At 43.3% G+C, this 16,451-nt stretch overlaps 3 protein-coding genes and 1 long non-coding RNA gene across 6 annotated transcripts in view; 1 reads left to right on the top strand and 3 right to left on the bottom strand.

Moving 5' to 3' along the window:
* Positions 1–450: 450 nt before the first annotated feature.
* On the bottom strand, positions 451–7,722 carry LOC137136942 (uncharacterized). 2 transcript variants are annotated; one of them, XR_010915653.1, is made up of 3 exons: positions 7,468–7,722; positions 5,751–5,836; positions 451–2,117 (listed from the first exon to the last, which is right to left on the bottom strand). It is a non-coding gene; the product is annotated as an uncharacterized lncRNA (long non-coding RNA). The 2 variants fall into 2 exon arrangements; XR_010915652.1 differs by lacking the exon at positions 7,468–7,722 and having other exon boundaries at positions 5,751–6,896.
* Positions 7,723–7,734: 12 nt separating this feature from the next.
* plin2 (perilipin 2) lies at positions 7,735–11,259 on the top strand. The gene is made up of 8 exons (XM_067522749.1): positions 7,735–7,843; positions 8,009–8,055; positions 8,347–8,542; positions 8,819–8,901; positions 9,093–9,357; positions 10,069–10,244; positions 10,350–10,448; positions 10,557–11,259. Exons 2-8 carry the CDS (start codon positions 8,026–8,028, stop codon positions 11,007–11,009), a joined length of 1,302 nt encoding a protein of 433 aa, XP_067378850.1. The 5' UTR covers positions 7,735–7,843; positions 8,009–8,025; the 3' UTR covers positions 11,010–11,259.
* Positions 10,905–13,210, bottom strand: cdca9 (cell division cycle associated 9). The gene is made up of 9 exons (XM_067522750.1): positions 13,052–13,210; positions 12,924–12,964; positions 12,780–12,831; positions 12,612–12,679; positions 12,477–12,538; positions 12,304–12,387; positions 12,110–12,191; positions 11,941–12,027; positions 10,905–11,830 (listed from the first exon to the last, which is right to left on the bottom strand). Exons 1-9 carry the CDS (start codon positions 13,170–13,172, stop codon positions 11,786–11,788), a joined length of 642 nt encoding a protein of 213 aa, XP_067378851.1. The 5' UTR covers positions 13,173–13,210; the 3' UTR covers positions 10,905–11,785.
* Positions 13,211–14,499: 1,289 nt separating this feature from the next.
* Positions 14,500–16,451, bottom strand: part of dennd4c (DENN/MADD domain containing 4C) — a 31,478-nt gene continuing 29,526 nt past the window's right edge. For both annotated transcript variants that reach the window (XM_067522747.1, XM_067522748.1), the window contains one exon: positions 14,500–16,355. In XM_067522747.1, the coding sequence (XP_067378848.1) occupies positions 16,219–16,355 (137 nt within the window). In that variant the 3' untranslated portion in view covers positions 14,500–16,218. The remainder of the gene's footprint in view (positions 16,356–16,451) is intronic.

Genomic DNA, 16,451 nt, shown 5'->3' with positions numbered 1-16,451 from the left:
CGTCCCAAAATGTCAAATTGTTCTTTTAACATCAAAGAGTGTTGTTGTGGCACCTTGTTGTAGCTGCCAGTTCCTCAGCATGCAGTGTACCACCACTTGGTTGCCTTCCTCATCTGTCCCTGATTGCCTTTTCTGCTTTGTGGAATTTGGCACATGTCCGTGTGTGTGTGTGTGTGTGTGTGTGTGTGAGTGTGTACGTGTGTCTGCTCATGCTTAAGACTCCAGAAGGAAAGGAAAGCACTTGGGTCACACTGTCCTGGGAATGCCAGCCTTGCTAAGGGTACAGCAACCTGCCTGTCTGTCTGTCTGTCTGTCTGTGGGTGAAGATCCATTTCAGACATATCATATCCCCTGCAGGCTGTCTGAGGGGCATCATGCCACAAACCAGCAGTTGAATATGCAGACAGTGGGCACAGCCCAATGATCAGTCAGCCTGAGAACCCATTGGTATAATTATTTCTCTTTATTCAAGCATGTATTTATACACAAATATGAGCCTATGGCTATAACTATATACAGGGATACATAAAAATTTGTGATCAAAAATCCAGCACTGTGGATTTGTGTGCCCAAACTATTTGGCTTTGAGTAACTGTGGCATCAGGTTCCACACAATAAGTTTAATCAATTCAGGATTTTTGTGTCATCTAATCGCAAAGTCAATCTGACAGGCTGCAACCAAGCAGCTGTAAAGATGGAAGCAGAAAAGCACAGAGGAGTGCGTCTACTGTTTCAGTAAATGTGCTGCAGGCTGGTTACTGACTGCAAATCTTAGGGCATAGAAAACAAACGTCCTCCGGGCTCAGTTTCATCAGCGAGGATTGGGCAGATAAGTGCCAAGGCGTGTTTGTAACATGCCTCTCGTCTTCTTGCTTTTTAAATGTCCGGTTTTACTCTGCCCTGCCGAGCAGCGGAATTGATTAGGTATTATGTGTTTATATAGTGGATAGGTACAAGGTGAAAACACATCTGGATTACTGTAAAAAATGTTACTTCTTTTTACTTTTGTCCAGAGGGATTAGACATATCTCTGTGTGGGTGTTATATGTGCCATCTATATCGAGGTAAATTATGCACCCATACATTATTTTTACAATTTATCTTCTTAGGCAGGGACGGAGACGGACAACCACTGACAATCACATTTACAGCATCGAGTGTACCTGTATGTCTTTGGACCATGCCAGACACAGTAGCCTGGAAGATCCGAACCCATGCAGTCTTGATGTGAGGTGACAGGAAATTCATTTACATTTTGCATTTAAACGCGTAACTGCAAATAATACACAAAAACAGCCGAACTACAGCAAATGACATTCGTACATCTGCCGACAGCAGTCCCACTGAAGTTGAGCTGTTTTGTTTCTCGTTTTTACCCACACCCTGCCTGGATTTAATCTCAGTTATTTATGTGGCATTACAAGCAGAATCAGAAAGATTTCAAATAAGCACAAGATTACACCCAGAGGAAAGTCAGTAAGAAAGAAATGAATAGAGCCACACTGTGAGGCTAACAGCAGACATTTCCGTATCTAGCTGTAGCTCACAAAATTATACATGGATGACTTAATCATTTCATTTTAATATCTTGCATTATCTAAATGGATTGTATGAATTATTGAATAAATATGTAAGAGCATTGGTATCTTCCTTCACTCGGCTCAGTACATCAGGTATAAGGCTTTATATTCGGGTGCCCTGATATTGTGTAAGTACATCGCAATTCACATTACTCATCTCCTTTATTTCCTGGCAGAAGAAAAAAATAATTGCTGAAGGCAGATGGTGATCATTTGCTCAAGCTGAGCAACATTTATGCAACACTCATGCATCACAGCCCCCAGGCCTCGCTGCCAGTGCATCTTGTGTTGCGCTGCCGACCACGAGCTGCCCATAGGGACCACCTGGGTCGGGTGCACGTCTTCTCCTGATGACATATGTGTGTGAGTGAAGGACAAAGACGGAGAAACAGAGGGTAATGACAGACAGCTTGGCCCGGCTGTCAGCTGCCACTCGGTTCTCATTACTGCTTCTCTCGCGTCCAAGCCTCGTTGCTCTGGTTTCCCCAAGCTTCTGCACGTCTCAGGTACTGTTTGGGAGGCCAGCTGAATGTCTGTCTGACAGGGAGACGGCAAAGGAAAGGCTCAGAGAGAAAGCAGAAGTGAAGCAAAGGCTCGTTTCCCACGTTGTTCTTGGCTCCTGTCCGCCCCCTAAGACTTAAGCAAAAACTTCCAAAACAAAGAGATTGTCTGTGTAGGTGCCCAAATAGCCAACCCACGCATACATTCTCACTTGCACGCAGACAGAGACACACTCACACACTGGGACATGAAAAAAATGTTATTCTAATTCCTTCTAAGAGCCTATAAAGCAGCTGTTTTCTGTAAACACTGGATCGGACAGCAGAGTTTTAGATCACTCGCAGTCATATTATAATTAGCAGGCCTCGGTTTGATCGTTAGCAACAACAACCAGAAAATATAGCTGTGAATTGCTGCCCCTTTGCCAGCGCAAACAGCCGGCCTGCTAATCCCAGCACAGGCTCAGTGGGATGGGATATTGTCGAAACACAGCAGGGTCACGAGGGGGGAATCCGTCCTGGGTCATCATCCCACCTCCTGACAATTATATCCATGCCTCACAGGTCAGCAGCCGGAACGACACCTCTCCAACAACACGCCGTGAGAGTATCTGCTCTTCCAGAGACAATCATCATCATCATCATCCTCATCAAGGTGCACACAGGACACATTCTGACCTTTTTTAGTGACAATTTTTAACCCTGTACAGTTGTTGACTCGCTGTCTGACTTGATCCTCCCACTGGGAAACATTAACTTGATCCTTCAGCATCTTGGCTAATGAGCCGCAGTCATTATTTGTGGATTACATCCGACAGGTGCACAGAGCCCTCCTTAACAAGACCCCCGTCTGCATTGTTGCTCTAAATCTGCACTTACAAACACAAAGTGTCTGTGTGGATCCCGTATTTATTAGAGGCTGAAGTAATAGTTATTTCAAGAGGGGCAGTCATCATCTTGTTAAGACGTAATTTATCTCTGCATGCACGACCTCTCCGGCTCCAAAGTTGGGTTGAAGCTGGGAAGGATAACAGTGCCAAATTTAGCAGCAGGGCCGTAAAACTTTTTGTAGCTATTTTGGGTCCAGATGTTGAAATCCCGGCGTAAATTGACTATGACAACAAGGATACGGCCAACAGTTAGTTCACCACTTGATCAAAATGACAGCCAGACCTTTCGTGATGATGGCAGAAATGTTCACTTTATGTCCTGTTGTTTCTACTATATGTACAATAATTACACTGTATTATATTACTAAGTACTTTGCTGGTGCCAATGTAATAAAAAACTGGTAAATCCTAAACAGAGCAAATGAAGGGTACGTTTTAAGTGGAGGATAATAGTGGCTTTCAGCAAACAGCTGCAGTCATGAATATCTGCAAAGGGCTCAGTGACACGACTTAAGATTTACAAAACACAGACAAATGTTGAGATTTAGACCAGATTTACCTTCAGCCTTTTATGTTGGATTTCTTGCCTTGTCATTTAAATTAAACACACATCAAAACTAAACATTTTTGCACATAAACGTCTGTGTGCCCCTAAAGATAAAAGCCATCCGCGGGAGGGGAGAGTGCTGCTGACTGAGTGTTATCGTCAGCACCGCACTCTTTTGACTAGGGTCCATGTTAACTTTGCACACCTCCATTGTAGAGATTGGAAAGTGCAGACTCCGGCAAACGCAACACGTATCAAGTGTGAGCTCCTTCGAGTCCTCTAAATATACTCATGGGACATTTGTGCACCGTTTGGACTTGTTATGATCTAAAGTTGCAGTGTTGTTGTTGTTGCAACTGTAGGTAAATAAGAAATTATAAAAAGTCATAAAGCTGAAGTTGATTGCAAAGGTTTTTGAGCTGCATTGGTCACATGGCCCAGGCTGAAAAATGCTTGATATCGCATTCTCTAATTTTCGAGTTCACATTTAGGAGCTTGTATATGGCAGGTTTTTATGCCTTCGGTTCGGTTCGGTTCTTCACGATCACACTGTGTTAAGTGGACCCCCAGTAGCATGTCACAGGTCTGACAGCACGTGCATTTAAGGCAGCAGTGTAGGGTTCACCAAAGCATACCACTCCACCAAAGACATGTCGCTTTCTTTCTCTGCCCCAGTCCCTCTCCACCTAAAGAGCATGACAGGACAGCCAGACCCCCCCCCCCCCCCCCCACCCCCACCTCTCTTTATTCACGCAGAGCCCTCTGACTGTGTGTGATCCGGAGGTGTGACACTTTCCCAGTAGCCCACAGGTATCCGTTACCCAGCCCGGGAGCCTTGGCCCACTGCCCACAAACCCACACCTGTCTGATGTGGCACAATAGAGGGACGCCGTGTGAGGATCCCCTCTTCTGTCTTGCCAGACCCTTACAGACCCGCTGTCACCTGCACACCGGCTGACCCCGCGGGAGGAAGGAGGGCAGAGCTTCTATGGCTGCTCTTTCTTTTTATCTCGGCTGTGGCTCAGATCCTTATGGCCTCTGTCCCGTTCAGAGCTGTCTGTTAAATTTGTCTTTCCAGGATAGATTTACAGCCCCCTCTCGTCTCATCGTACACAAATTCCCTTTTATATAAAATCCCTTTCTCCTTTCAGGGGTTTAATTAGGCATGGTCATTCTTACTGAATTTAAATCAGTTTCGTCATATTCTGCACATGATTGTGCACAACACGACATACACTGCTGGTGATCTGCCAACAGTGGAAATAATCCTGCAACAAAAACAACTAGAGTGGCTCCAGTTCATCACCTGATCTGTTGGTGAAGGCACAGGTTGAGGCTCATGTTGGTGAAGAACTTTACTTTGGTGCCACCTAACGGACAAAAGCTGCATGATGACTGGTTTCACCATTAAGTAACAGTGATACTGTCATAACATATTCAGTGTTATTCTGCGTATTTAATTTGTCTCAATTATTCATAAGAATCACTTTATTGGTGCTTGAGGCCAGTTACATTTGTGAAACCAGGTTCTTGAATGACAGATTCGAGTTATATCGCGGCCATTTGGCGCTCAGCATGTACCAAATGGTCTGTAAGAACAACATCTAGTGCTTCCATTGTGAAACCATCAACCATGTTTGACTGAAATGCTTGTCGCCAGGGGATGTTGAACTTTGCTCTTGATCTGAAACTGAGCAAGATTTTTAAAGTGGTGAAACAAGTCAAGTTAGGACACTGAACCAAAATGACCCTGACTGTGTCTGAGGGTATTTCCACAAAGTGGGTAATTAGAGCTCTGCACAGGCGTGTGCATGGATATTAATAAACTGTAGCAGTTTCATTTAGCTGTGTTCTTCAGAAAGTATACAATAAGATAAGCGTTGAAGATTAGATGAAGTTTTGAACGTGGTACAGGCCGCCCGCTGCTCGTTAGTTCCTCATCGACCACATATGAACTTACAACTAATCATCCATGTTTATCCAGTCGAGTCTGTCTCAGGGCCAAAACAGAGAGACATACACAGGCAGCCATTCACACCTACAGGCGATTTAGATTCACCTGGGTCTATTTGAAACGTTCTCATTAGGCTTTAACATCTTGCTCTTGCAGTAAACATTAAATAACCCCAAACAGCCCACCTGAAGACTTTGACAGTGATATTCTAATAGGATATACAGTATATGCATTTAGCATGTCTTTACAGAAAGGTGATTTTTACAATAATTTACTCACGATATTTCTGTTTCAAAGATGTTCGTCAAGCCTGTTCACTTTAGCCGTGTCACTATCACATGAAAACTGTACGTCAGGCTGTAGACCTCGAAAAGGGAAACAAATAGAGACACAAATGATTTCATTGTATCATCCTAATGAGTCACACTGGCTGCACTTTGATTGTACATCAGACGAGAGGTGATCAAGGCAATTAAAGCTCTATGACGTGGACAGTAAAATATGATCAGTTCAATGTCCACTACAACGTGGAATGTGAGTGCACAGGTAGGCCGACACAGGGTATGTGGCAATGGGTTGTCAATCAGGTGTATTTAGTTAGAAAAGCAAACTTTTATCTTTAAAATAAAAAGAATCTGTGAGGCTGTGATTTATTAAGCCAATATTTTCATATGGGCTCTATTTGGGAAACTCAAGGGCTGATTAATTGGCCCCAAGCAGTTTATCTACAGACTCCAGATCCCCGGTGCGTTAGCCAAGTGAAGGATCTGAACTAAGCCCACGTTTCCTCATATGGCCTCCAAATGTGTGGCACCCACCGAACCTGCTTTAACACTTAGTTCGCATCCTCAATAACAAATTCAAAAGAGAAATCCTCACACAAATGAGCACTGACACGGAGAGAAAATAGTGAGGAGCTCCCAAATTAGAAACAGGGCCGTGCATCTGGCTCTGACGAGGCGCTGGCAAACACGGACCTGCTCCTCTGTGAGTATGGGACCACTCAGGCCATTAATTAAGGAATCAGGGCAGTATTAGGGGAGGTGTTACCCTGGTCACAATTTCTACATTAATGTATTAAATCACACAATATTTCTCATTAATAGCACGAGAGGGAACTAGGCTGCTACACTGGAGAGGTTTGACAGTGAAGGTGATAAAAAGATGAATGAACAAACGTATGAAACATACAACAGCAGATCAACTTCTTAATGGTTATTGACTGGCTTAACACTGGCTGTTTTATTAAAGGAAAATACCTATCCCCATAAATTCCCATCCCCCGCTGTGCAGTGCCGGTCCAAGCCCGGTAGAAATTGGGGAGGGTCACGTCAGGAAGGGCATCCGGCGTAAAAACTGTGCCAAATCAACATGCCCTGAACTCACGGGATACGACGAAAGGACAAGAGAACTGAAGAACTGAAGTACACTTACACTTCCAAAACCATCAATGTCGTGTTGCCCTTTTTCTCCACTGGAACATGCAGAAAATAAATAACGTGTCGTTAAATTCCTTTTTTTAATGCTTTGGTGGATAATGTAGCTCCTTTTTGAACCTTTGGCCTGTATGTTTGCATCACCCTGATAAGAAAGTCACAGGTGGGCCACAGTGCTTAATAGGTGCAGAGGTGCACAGGAAAAAAAAAACAAAAAAACTTTTGCACCTCAAGAGCCACAAAACAGACAAATGACATGACAACAGACCCCTCCTCACTCTGGACACAGCTCCTTCCAGCTCCTCCCCTCTGGTAGACACAGGCAATCACTCTCACTTACTACTGACCTCATACAATTAGTTAACCCCTGCATCCCAACACGGAACATTGCTTTGCCTCATTCCTGTATTGTCACTCTGCATGGATCCCGGACTTTAAAAGCCAGGTCCCGGGGCGTCTTAATGTCTGGGGGCCCGTCTACTGACTCATTCAGGCTCCCCCCATAAAATCCAGCAATCTAAAACAAACACGGTTATTGATAATGTTCAGTTTTTGCTCACCTTGTCTGCTCTTTATCAGGTCATGCAACTCTCTAGAACAGTGTGAACAAAAGTGAAACTGCAGCATTATTATGAGCAGCCTTAAATAATGAAAAACATATATATTCAAGGGAGCAGAAAACACGCCACCGGTTATGAAACACTATGAAATCAGACTGCTGTGTCACTGTTAGTCCATGTGACCGCTGACTTCAGAGGAATTTCCCCGACTTCGTTTTCCCTTTTTACCTTTGCCCTACAAACGCCAGCGACAGTACGTCAGAGCGGCCCTGTCACGTGGTCTCGCGATAATTGTCCTGTATAAATAGAGCTGGCGTCGCTTCTCGCGTAGTTATCGATCAGCTTCCTACTGTGTAGTTTACGGTCAGAGCACTCGGTGAGTCTTTGCTTTATTCCTCAAAGAGCGAAAGAGTAACATCAATTCCGATTAAACCAGTATAACACGGAAGTAGCTTAATAGTCCTCTATTTGCTCCCAAGCCATTTGTGAGTTTTCTTGTTTTGTTTTTTTTTCAAAGGTTAAACTTTTATTTCCTCTGCAGGTTTTCTTTCAGCAGACATGGCAGCAGCTGCAGTTCTCTCTAACCAGGTGAGTTTATAACCAGTTTATTATTGACTACAAACCTACTTTTTTTTAAATAAAAGTGAAACAATTTGTCTTTACCTTTTAGTAAAATATTAAAAGAAAACTTCAATACTGAACCATAGCATAACAGGCAGACTTTCTCTACTTTATTGCTTTTTTTAATATAAAAGTGCACTATTTTAAAACGAATGCCAGTTTTAGATACGTTTTAATGCCAAACCATTTAATGTTCAAATAGGAGGAAAAGAAAAGGCACCTTTGTAACCGTACTCTTTTCTGTGCACATCCCCGCAGAACGTGGTGGAGAGGGTGACTAGCCTCCCACTGGTGAGCTCCACCTACGACCTGGTGTTCAGCATGTACTCCACCACCAAGGACAACCACCCTTACATCAAGACCATGTGTGAGGCCGCCGAGCAAGGGGTTCGCACCATCACCTCCGTGGCCCTCACCACGGCTTCACCCATCATGGGCAAGCTGGAACCTCAGAGTGAGTTCCTTCAGGGTCAAAACAAACCCAGTGAGCAGAAACGTCGAGGACCATTATGTGCTGACCAGCTGTCACACAGGCAGAGCTCAAAACAGGAAGTTCAGGCTCTGAATCACGTTGATCCTTCACCCAGTTTACTCATAAGTGCCATAAAATGAATCACATGTTCAGTAATGCAGGGAAAAAATGTATTAGTCTTTGACCTGAAAGAAAATTTATTCCAGTTGTTCTCATTCTCAAGGTTATTATTTGCTTCACTGTTTTATTTGTCCACAGTTGCTGTTGCCAACAACCTGGCCTGTAAAGGTTTGGACAAGATTGAGAAATCCTTGCCAATTCTTCACCAGCCCTCTGAGCAGGTACGTACTGGATTGCCACTGGACTGGCAGCAAGCCAAATGTCAAAATGTCTTATCTCACATTTGATGTTGGCTCATCTCTCAAGGGCCGAGCTGCGTCCTGTCTTTCACAACCACCATCTCCTCGCTTACCTCACTCATCCTTTGTTGAAGTCATTCTGAGCTTGTGTCCATGTCTCGGTCCCTGCACAGGTTGTGTCTAATGCCAAGGATGCGGTAAACACAGCAAAGGGCGTGGTGACGGGCACAGTCTCAGAAACTCTGACCTGGAGTCTGGAGAAGACTCGGGGCGCCGTGCAAGACGGCGTGGAGAAGACCAAGGCTGTTGTCAGCGGGGGTGTGAGCACAGTGCTGGAGAGCAGAGTGGGCCGGCTGGTCAGCAGTGGAATGGACACGGCGCTCACTACGTCCGAGAGCCTGGTGGAGCAGTACCTGCCTCAGACAGAGGACGAGCAGGGTGAGTGGGCCAACAGCAGCACCGGTTAAACCCGCTCGAGCCTAGTTTGGCTAATATAACCCTCTTAAAATCCACTCATGACCCCATTTCCTAATTTGTGTTATTAGTGGCCTGGCTGTCGGAATGTTTTTCATTACTTCAGATGGAACGAGGGACAGAAATCGGAATTTAATGGGAAAATATGTAGCAATATTATGAATAATTATATAAAGTTGTATTTTATAAACAAGTAAAATTTGAATTTGCGGAAAGCAAATGGCAAGATTAGGTCATTAGGAGGCAGCTGGAGTTTCCTAATGACAGTTTCCAGGAAAACAGGATTTTATCAGACTGCATTTCTGAGAATCTCAAGTTTGCACAAGTTAGTGGTGTGTTTTTCTCCGTCGTTAAAAGGGACCGTTGTCTCGAGAGAAGTGGGGCAGCTGCTCACAGACAAACAATCCCGCGCACTGTGTCCATCTGAAATGATGGCATTCTTAACATAAGTACATTCTTAACGGCGTTACAGCCTCTAGCTACAACCCGAGTGTTGAAACTGGGGTCTCCACAGTGAGTTGACAGAAATAATCACTTCTGCTTTCCCCGTCAAATATTGATTTCATTGTATTCCCCCCCCCCCCCCCCCCCCCCCCCCCCCCCCCCCCCCCCCCCCCCCCCGCTAAACTGCCCTCATTTTAATTGAACATTTCATTATTTGCTCCCTTGTGACAGAGCTGGAGGCAAAAACTGTCAAAGGCTTTAATAAGGAGCCAAACTACTATGTCCGCCTGGGCTCCCTCTCCACTAAGCTGAGAAAGCGAGCGTACATAAAGACTGTGGCCAAAATCCAGGATGGAAAGCAGCGCAGCATGGAGTTCATTTCTGAGCTCAACTCCACTGTGGACAAGGTGGGTCTCCTCATATTTAATCATTAAAAACTGTAGCACTGTGAGACAAAATCCTAAGACGAGAGTCAGTATTTTTTTTATTTTATTTTTTATTTTTTTTTTTAGATTCAGCATGGCAGGAAGAATATTGACGGGACGAACCAGACTGTAAACAAGTCGTGGAAGTCCAATAGTCCACACCAGGACGACGGTCAAAGGGCAGAGGTAAGAGCTGGACAACTTTAATTGGCTGTGAGAGAACACACAGCGATTTCAGGTTTGCTTGTGATTGCAGCGTTTTTGACATCCATCTCTCCACCCCCCTCCTCCCAGGTGATAGAGTCCCGCACTCTGGCCCTGGCTCGTTCCCTCACGCAGCAGCTCCAGACCACTTGCCTGGTCCTCGTCTCCAGCCTGCAGGGCCTACCCAGCCACGTCCAGCAGGAGGCGCTCTCCCTCACCCGCTCCGCCACGCACGTCTACTCCAGCTTCAGCAAGGCCAAAGTGCTGGGAGACCTGCCGGACAGCGTGCTGACCAGCTGTAAGGTCCAGCTGGGCAAAATGAAAGATTCCCTCGACAACGTCATGGATTATCTGGTCAACAATACGCCCCTCAACTGGCTGGTCGGTCCCTTCTACCCACGGATGTCTCACGAGCAGACTCACCAGACGGCTTCTGGCGCCAGCAGCACAGAATCTACGTCCTCCAGCTGTGCCTACATACAGCCAATCAGAGAGGAGCCTATGGAAGTTGAGATGGAGTCACTACATCCCCAGCAGCATTAGTAATCCATAGCTTTGTGTTGAGCTTTAACATCTGTAGAAACACCTGTAAAGCTTTGTAGGCAAACCCACCAACACATTAAGATGTGATTCTCTGATGTAGATTCATTTTGACCACACTGCTATTTTATATTTTTTTAATTATAAATTTGCTGTGATTGTTACTTGTCTCATTTGTCACTTCTGTCAGTAACCAGTCTGTCACAATGTACTACCAAGCTTATTTCTACATAAACCTTCCTGTAATAAGTCATTTGTAGTCACCGGGTCTTTGTTTTCCACATGAAAAGCTACTTTTGCTTGAATTCTGTGAGATTTGTAAGTGCTGGTTACAGCTTTACAAATGGGGACAATAAAATATCCCTGTGCTTCTAGAAGAAGAAACACACACACACACACACACACACAAGATGATGGTATCTGGAGGTTTTAGCTAGAAGCAGAGAGATATTTCAGTTAAGGGAAAAGGAGATTGAAGGGTCATAGATCATACATTTACTCTCCAAAATAGAACCTTAAGGGTTACAAATCTGAAGTCACCCTTTAAGATTCACACGCTATTTAGGAATCATTAAAAAAAAAATTACGTACAAATTAGTTAAAAAGGGTCATGTAGGACGACACAAAGAAGCTTTATTATTTTTAAAAAACAAACGAAACGAAACATTGAACTGTGCATCAGATAAATATTTAGGCAACCATTACCCAATCAATAAATCATTAACCAGCAAACATTTTTAAAATGTAGAACATGTGGACAGACATCCTGGTCACTGAGCTCATCTCTGGCAGCGACTTTGTCTGGACAGATACTCCATCAGGCTCTGAAAGATTACCAGTGTGCACAGACGTACGTTTGAAAGCTTTAAGTGTACATTTCATAAACCTTGTCTCCTGAATCCCATTAAAAACAAACAAACAGAGCACCGATTACCGTGAGCTTCTGAATCTGGCACCACGCCACGTCATCCAGCAAGTCCAAGTTTATTGCATCCTTGGTCTCTTCAGAAAAACTGACAGACTGTGAGGAACAAGCACACATAAGACATGCAGTAGTTTCAAAAAAAATTATTATTATTTTTTTTAAATCTGAAGTACTGTACCTGTCCCCGTGCAGTGGTCACAGTGATGTGTGCAGCAGAGCCGGCCAGTGAACAGTGCAGGTCCCCCGCAGAGACAACCGACCTGGGGCGGCACAAGATTCCCTGATCATTGAAGCTTTTTTTTTTTTTTTTTTTTTTTTTTAAAAAACGAAAACATCAAACCACATTTTCATCCACTGAAGGAACCAACACACCTCAGTTTAGGTTTGGTCTGTATAGTCTGGTCACTGGTCTTGGTCAAGCGGTTCTGAGTTCTTTTGGTGGTGACTGAGGACCCCCTGTAGAAACCACAGCTTTATCTAAAGGTCTGTCTGAAGCACAGCACGACACACAAGACATTTAAAACAATTTATTCCGAATCTCATACCTGAGGTTCCCAGTGCTGTTACTACCAGCTAGTGTTCTGGTTCTTTTTGTCCCGGTTCCTCCCTAAGAACAGAGGGGAAGAGATGCAGTGAAACCCCCAAATAAGTGTGCAATAATCCAAGACTCCCTCATTCACCTTAGTGGCCTTGGATGAAGACTTGTGTGCAGGGGTGGACTGAACGGGTGGAGAATCAGTGGACTTTCCTACAAAAAAAACAGGCGGTGATTTAATTTGGGACAATGAGATTTGGTACAGAATTTTCAAACTTTTTTTTTTTTATATATAAGAACACTTTTAATTGACCTCTTTTACTGGACGCCCTCTTGAGGGGCTGGTGCATTATGAGGGACTCTTTCTGCAAAACAAGCCAATTATGGCAGTTTTAAAGAACTCATTTAAAAACAAACAAACAAACTAAATGCGCCACAAACCCGTCATTCAACTCACCTTCATGGCAATGGACACATCACTTGCTGAGAGTTCCTCTTCTAACACAACACAGTTTGACATGTGAGTGAGACAGAAAAGTGACTAGTCGGTAAATTAAATTAAATAACTTAAATTAAAAGCCTCACCACTAATTAAATCCCCTATGAGCGTGCTCTGAAGAGACAGAGGCATCTTCATCAGCTCCACCTTAAACACCTTGTCCACCGTGGCCAGCATGTTCTCCATTTTACCCTCCAGCTCGTTCATGCGCTCTTGCGCTGGAAGGGAAGAAATTAAAAAGTGAAGCATTTTTTTTAAATAAATGTTTTGCAGAAATGTGTGTGTGGGGGGGGGGGGGGCTTGAATCGACCAAACCTTCTTTGTCAAACTGCTGTATGAAGAGAGCCAGCCTGCTGTGTCTCATCTCTCGGCTCATTTGCGCATTCCCCGCATTTCTCGTGCGTTTCAGCGACATGTTTTGTCCCTGCGCGCTCCCACACATCAGTCCGACGCTACACACAGCAGGGATCCTAAAAACACACACCTGGCTCCGCACTTTATTGATGAGATATCCATGCGCTTCCACTCAGTTATACGGTTCTTGTAGAGCTATGTTGCTTGGCGGAAGGTTACCTGCTTGGGCATTTGGTTCAACTCTACATATAAATCATCATATAGCAAACAATAATTAGGTGTTAAAGGGATTATTGCTTAAAGAAAATAACAGTTCTCCTATTCTTCGGAGTTGGCAGTGCACTAATTAAATAAGTACACGCTGCTATTTGCCTTAAAAAGTATTTTTCAGTATAGATTTTGCTGACATATGTGCAAACGTTTCACGTCATTAAAGTTAATTAAAAAAGGTGTAAAACCAAAAGAAGCTGAACCTAAATTAACAGATGGTTAATGTGTAATGATAAAATGATAATCTTTAAACTGATCACATCTTATGTCAAGAAAGGTTCTGCATTTCATGAGAGATTTAAATGATTTTAAATTGTTTGTATTTATATGTTACATTATTGGGGTTTTGAACATTGCATGCTAAAGGTATGTACGTTGGTTTTTCACTGAGGATATCACAGCTTGGCAATGCTGCAAACAACCCCACAACATTTTGTGAGCAAGTTGTGTAATTACACTGTACAAAGTGACATTTCCTCCACCATTTCTCTTACCACTTGAAAGTTTTCTTTTGTTTAAACAAGACAAAAGCTGATCTCATAACACGAGAATAAATGTGAACTTGCTTCAAGGATATTCTGTATATTCTAAGCTGAAAGTTCTTAGCGGTCAGTCCAACGGTGATTTTAAATTAAATCTAAGGTGAACGCTGGCAGGCACGACCCAGGTGAGATGGTAATGGGATACAGCTAATAGAATTATGATAGAAATTTTAGAGAAAAGAAAAAGGACAGTTAACTTGCAATCGGACATGATGGCCCAAAAAAAAATCACTAAGAGTATTCAAAGGCTTTATAGAGTGAAAGACTGACGGATGAGCAATGGATTCAAAAGCACGAATAATGTGACAGAGACGTGCAAAACAGCTACTAGATAATACAAAGGTCAATAGAGACAGAAAATGGACACGTTTTGTTTTCAATCAGTTCACAAACTCGTTTATTGCAGCACACTTAAGTGTAGACATTCAATTCCTTTCCACAGGACGGTAAGAGATCACTTTTATTGTCTATTGTTAAAGAAAAGTCTCTTCTGTACATCTGCTGTCAAATTTACAATGTCAGGGGGTGTGTAAATGAGGGGGGGGGGGGATTAGTCATTACACAGGCTAAAGTTACTACACTGTCTCTGCAATGCAAAGGTCAATAATATAAAAATAAATAACTGAGATTGTATTTGTTGTTTTGGAAGGAAAACAAAAAGTAATGTATGATATTAATATTCTGAGGGGGTCTCATCTCATACTCACCCCAGATCAGGTTTTAATCTATGCAGTGCAAATTAAATATTTTACAACCTTATCTTATTTGTACAAGTCAGCATTGCTCACTGAGTCTACGGCAGAACCCTCTACACCTAATTCCCCAATCACAGCACTCCTGTCGTTTTCAGCATTTAGTGGAATGTCTTTCTTCTTTTAACGCCAGCAGTACTGAAGAAGCCCTTCGCTGTAAAAAAAGTCCTAAATGCTACCGATAGTATTCAAAGCTACTGTGAGTAAACCATAAAAGCCGTCCTGTCGGCGAATTTTAAATTTCCCATTTTAAAAAACACCTTACGTGTTCATTCTATGATGTAGTAAGGAGTAGCCCAAGAACATATAAGTTACAGTTCTTATTTGAGAACAATAAGGCATATTAGCTGAACAAATACAGTATGCTACTGTTAAAAAAAAAAAAAAAGTAGATATATAAAAAAAAAAAACAACAACAAACAAACAGAAACACATACAGCTTAGGCTGGTTTCTGTGACAATGCTGCTTATTCCCTGCAAGAGGACGCAAGTCTCGTTTTAAGTGTGTGTGAATAAGTAGTGCCTTTTCACTTCTGATTTTTCTCTGGTTGATTTTGAAGCTCTGGAGTCGAGTGTTTTTTGTGTGTGTGTAGTCTGTGTGTCTGTTTGAGACCTGTTTGACTTGCAGGGCATGTGGAATGTTAGCGGTTGATAATTAGTGATTGTCTTCTCCCATTTACATGTCCTGCTGCTAAGATGTATATACACAGACAGAGGGTCTCACTCTGCACCTGTACACGTAAAATGAAACATTCATTAAGACTCGCAAACGGCCAGGTCAAACCCTGATTTCATACCCTCCCCCCCCAGTAAAAAATATGTACAAAAAGACAGGTGGACTTGAGTTACTGTTTGTTTTCTTAGAAAGTGCAGAAAGGAGCAGTCAGGGACTGTACATGGCCTCAATCTGGGGACACTTACGGACAGATTTAAGCAAAGTAGGCAAAACGCTACGAGATTGCATGAGCATACACACACACATTCACATATATTTGTCTACACCATACTGACAGTCAATACACCTTGTACAGTGACTATACTATACACTGTCTCTAATGGAACAGACCTCGACAAGACCTGAAAGATTCAGTGTAGCTCTCCAAGCAGATAACAGAATTAGTCTCTAAGGCAGCTGCTTGTAAGGCAGAAGCATTAGGTGATGAGGAAGCAAGACCACGTGTTTATTCCAGGGCAGGTTGGAAGAATAAGTACCATATGTGCACAATCGGCGGTGTTTAATGACATTTTTTGCTCACGCCCCGGGCTACTAATCGATCCTTCGCTCTTTCTGCGGCACGTGTCCTAGTCGGACATCTTTGATGCGGTCGCTGATGGTTATATGAAGGGGGCTCCGAAACATTTAAGGCACCACTGGACGCTGGGAGTGGGCGGTCGATCGAGGTTCTCCAAAGACTTGAGCTGCTCCGCGCTGAGTTGGTTGTAAGCTGTGTGGTACTCCCTGTCGAAGGCCTCTGCAGACATGGAAGGAGCGAGGGAAGGGAAAATATTTCACATTTGATAAAGTGAAAAGGACATTGGATCAATTTATTATTATTTTTTTTGCTAAT

This window comes from Channa argus, chromosome 12, assembly GCF_033026475.1.
Source record: "Channa argus isolate prfri chromosome 12, Channa argus male v1.0, whole genome shotgun sequence".
Classification (NCBI taxonomy): Eukaryota; Metazoa; Chordata; class Actinopteri; order Anabantiformes; family Channidae; genus Channa; species Channa argus.
The sequence above is the reverse complement of the archived record's forward strand: the minus strand, read 5'-3'. Positions and strand labels throughout refer to the sequence as shown.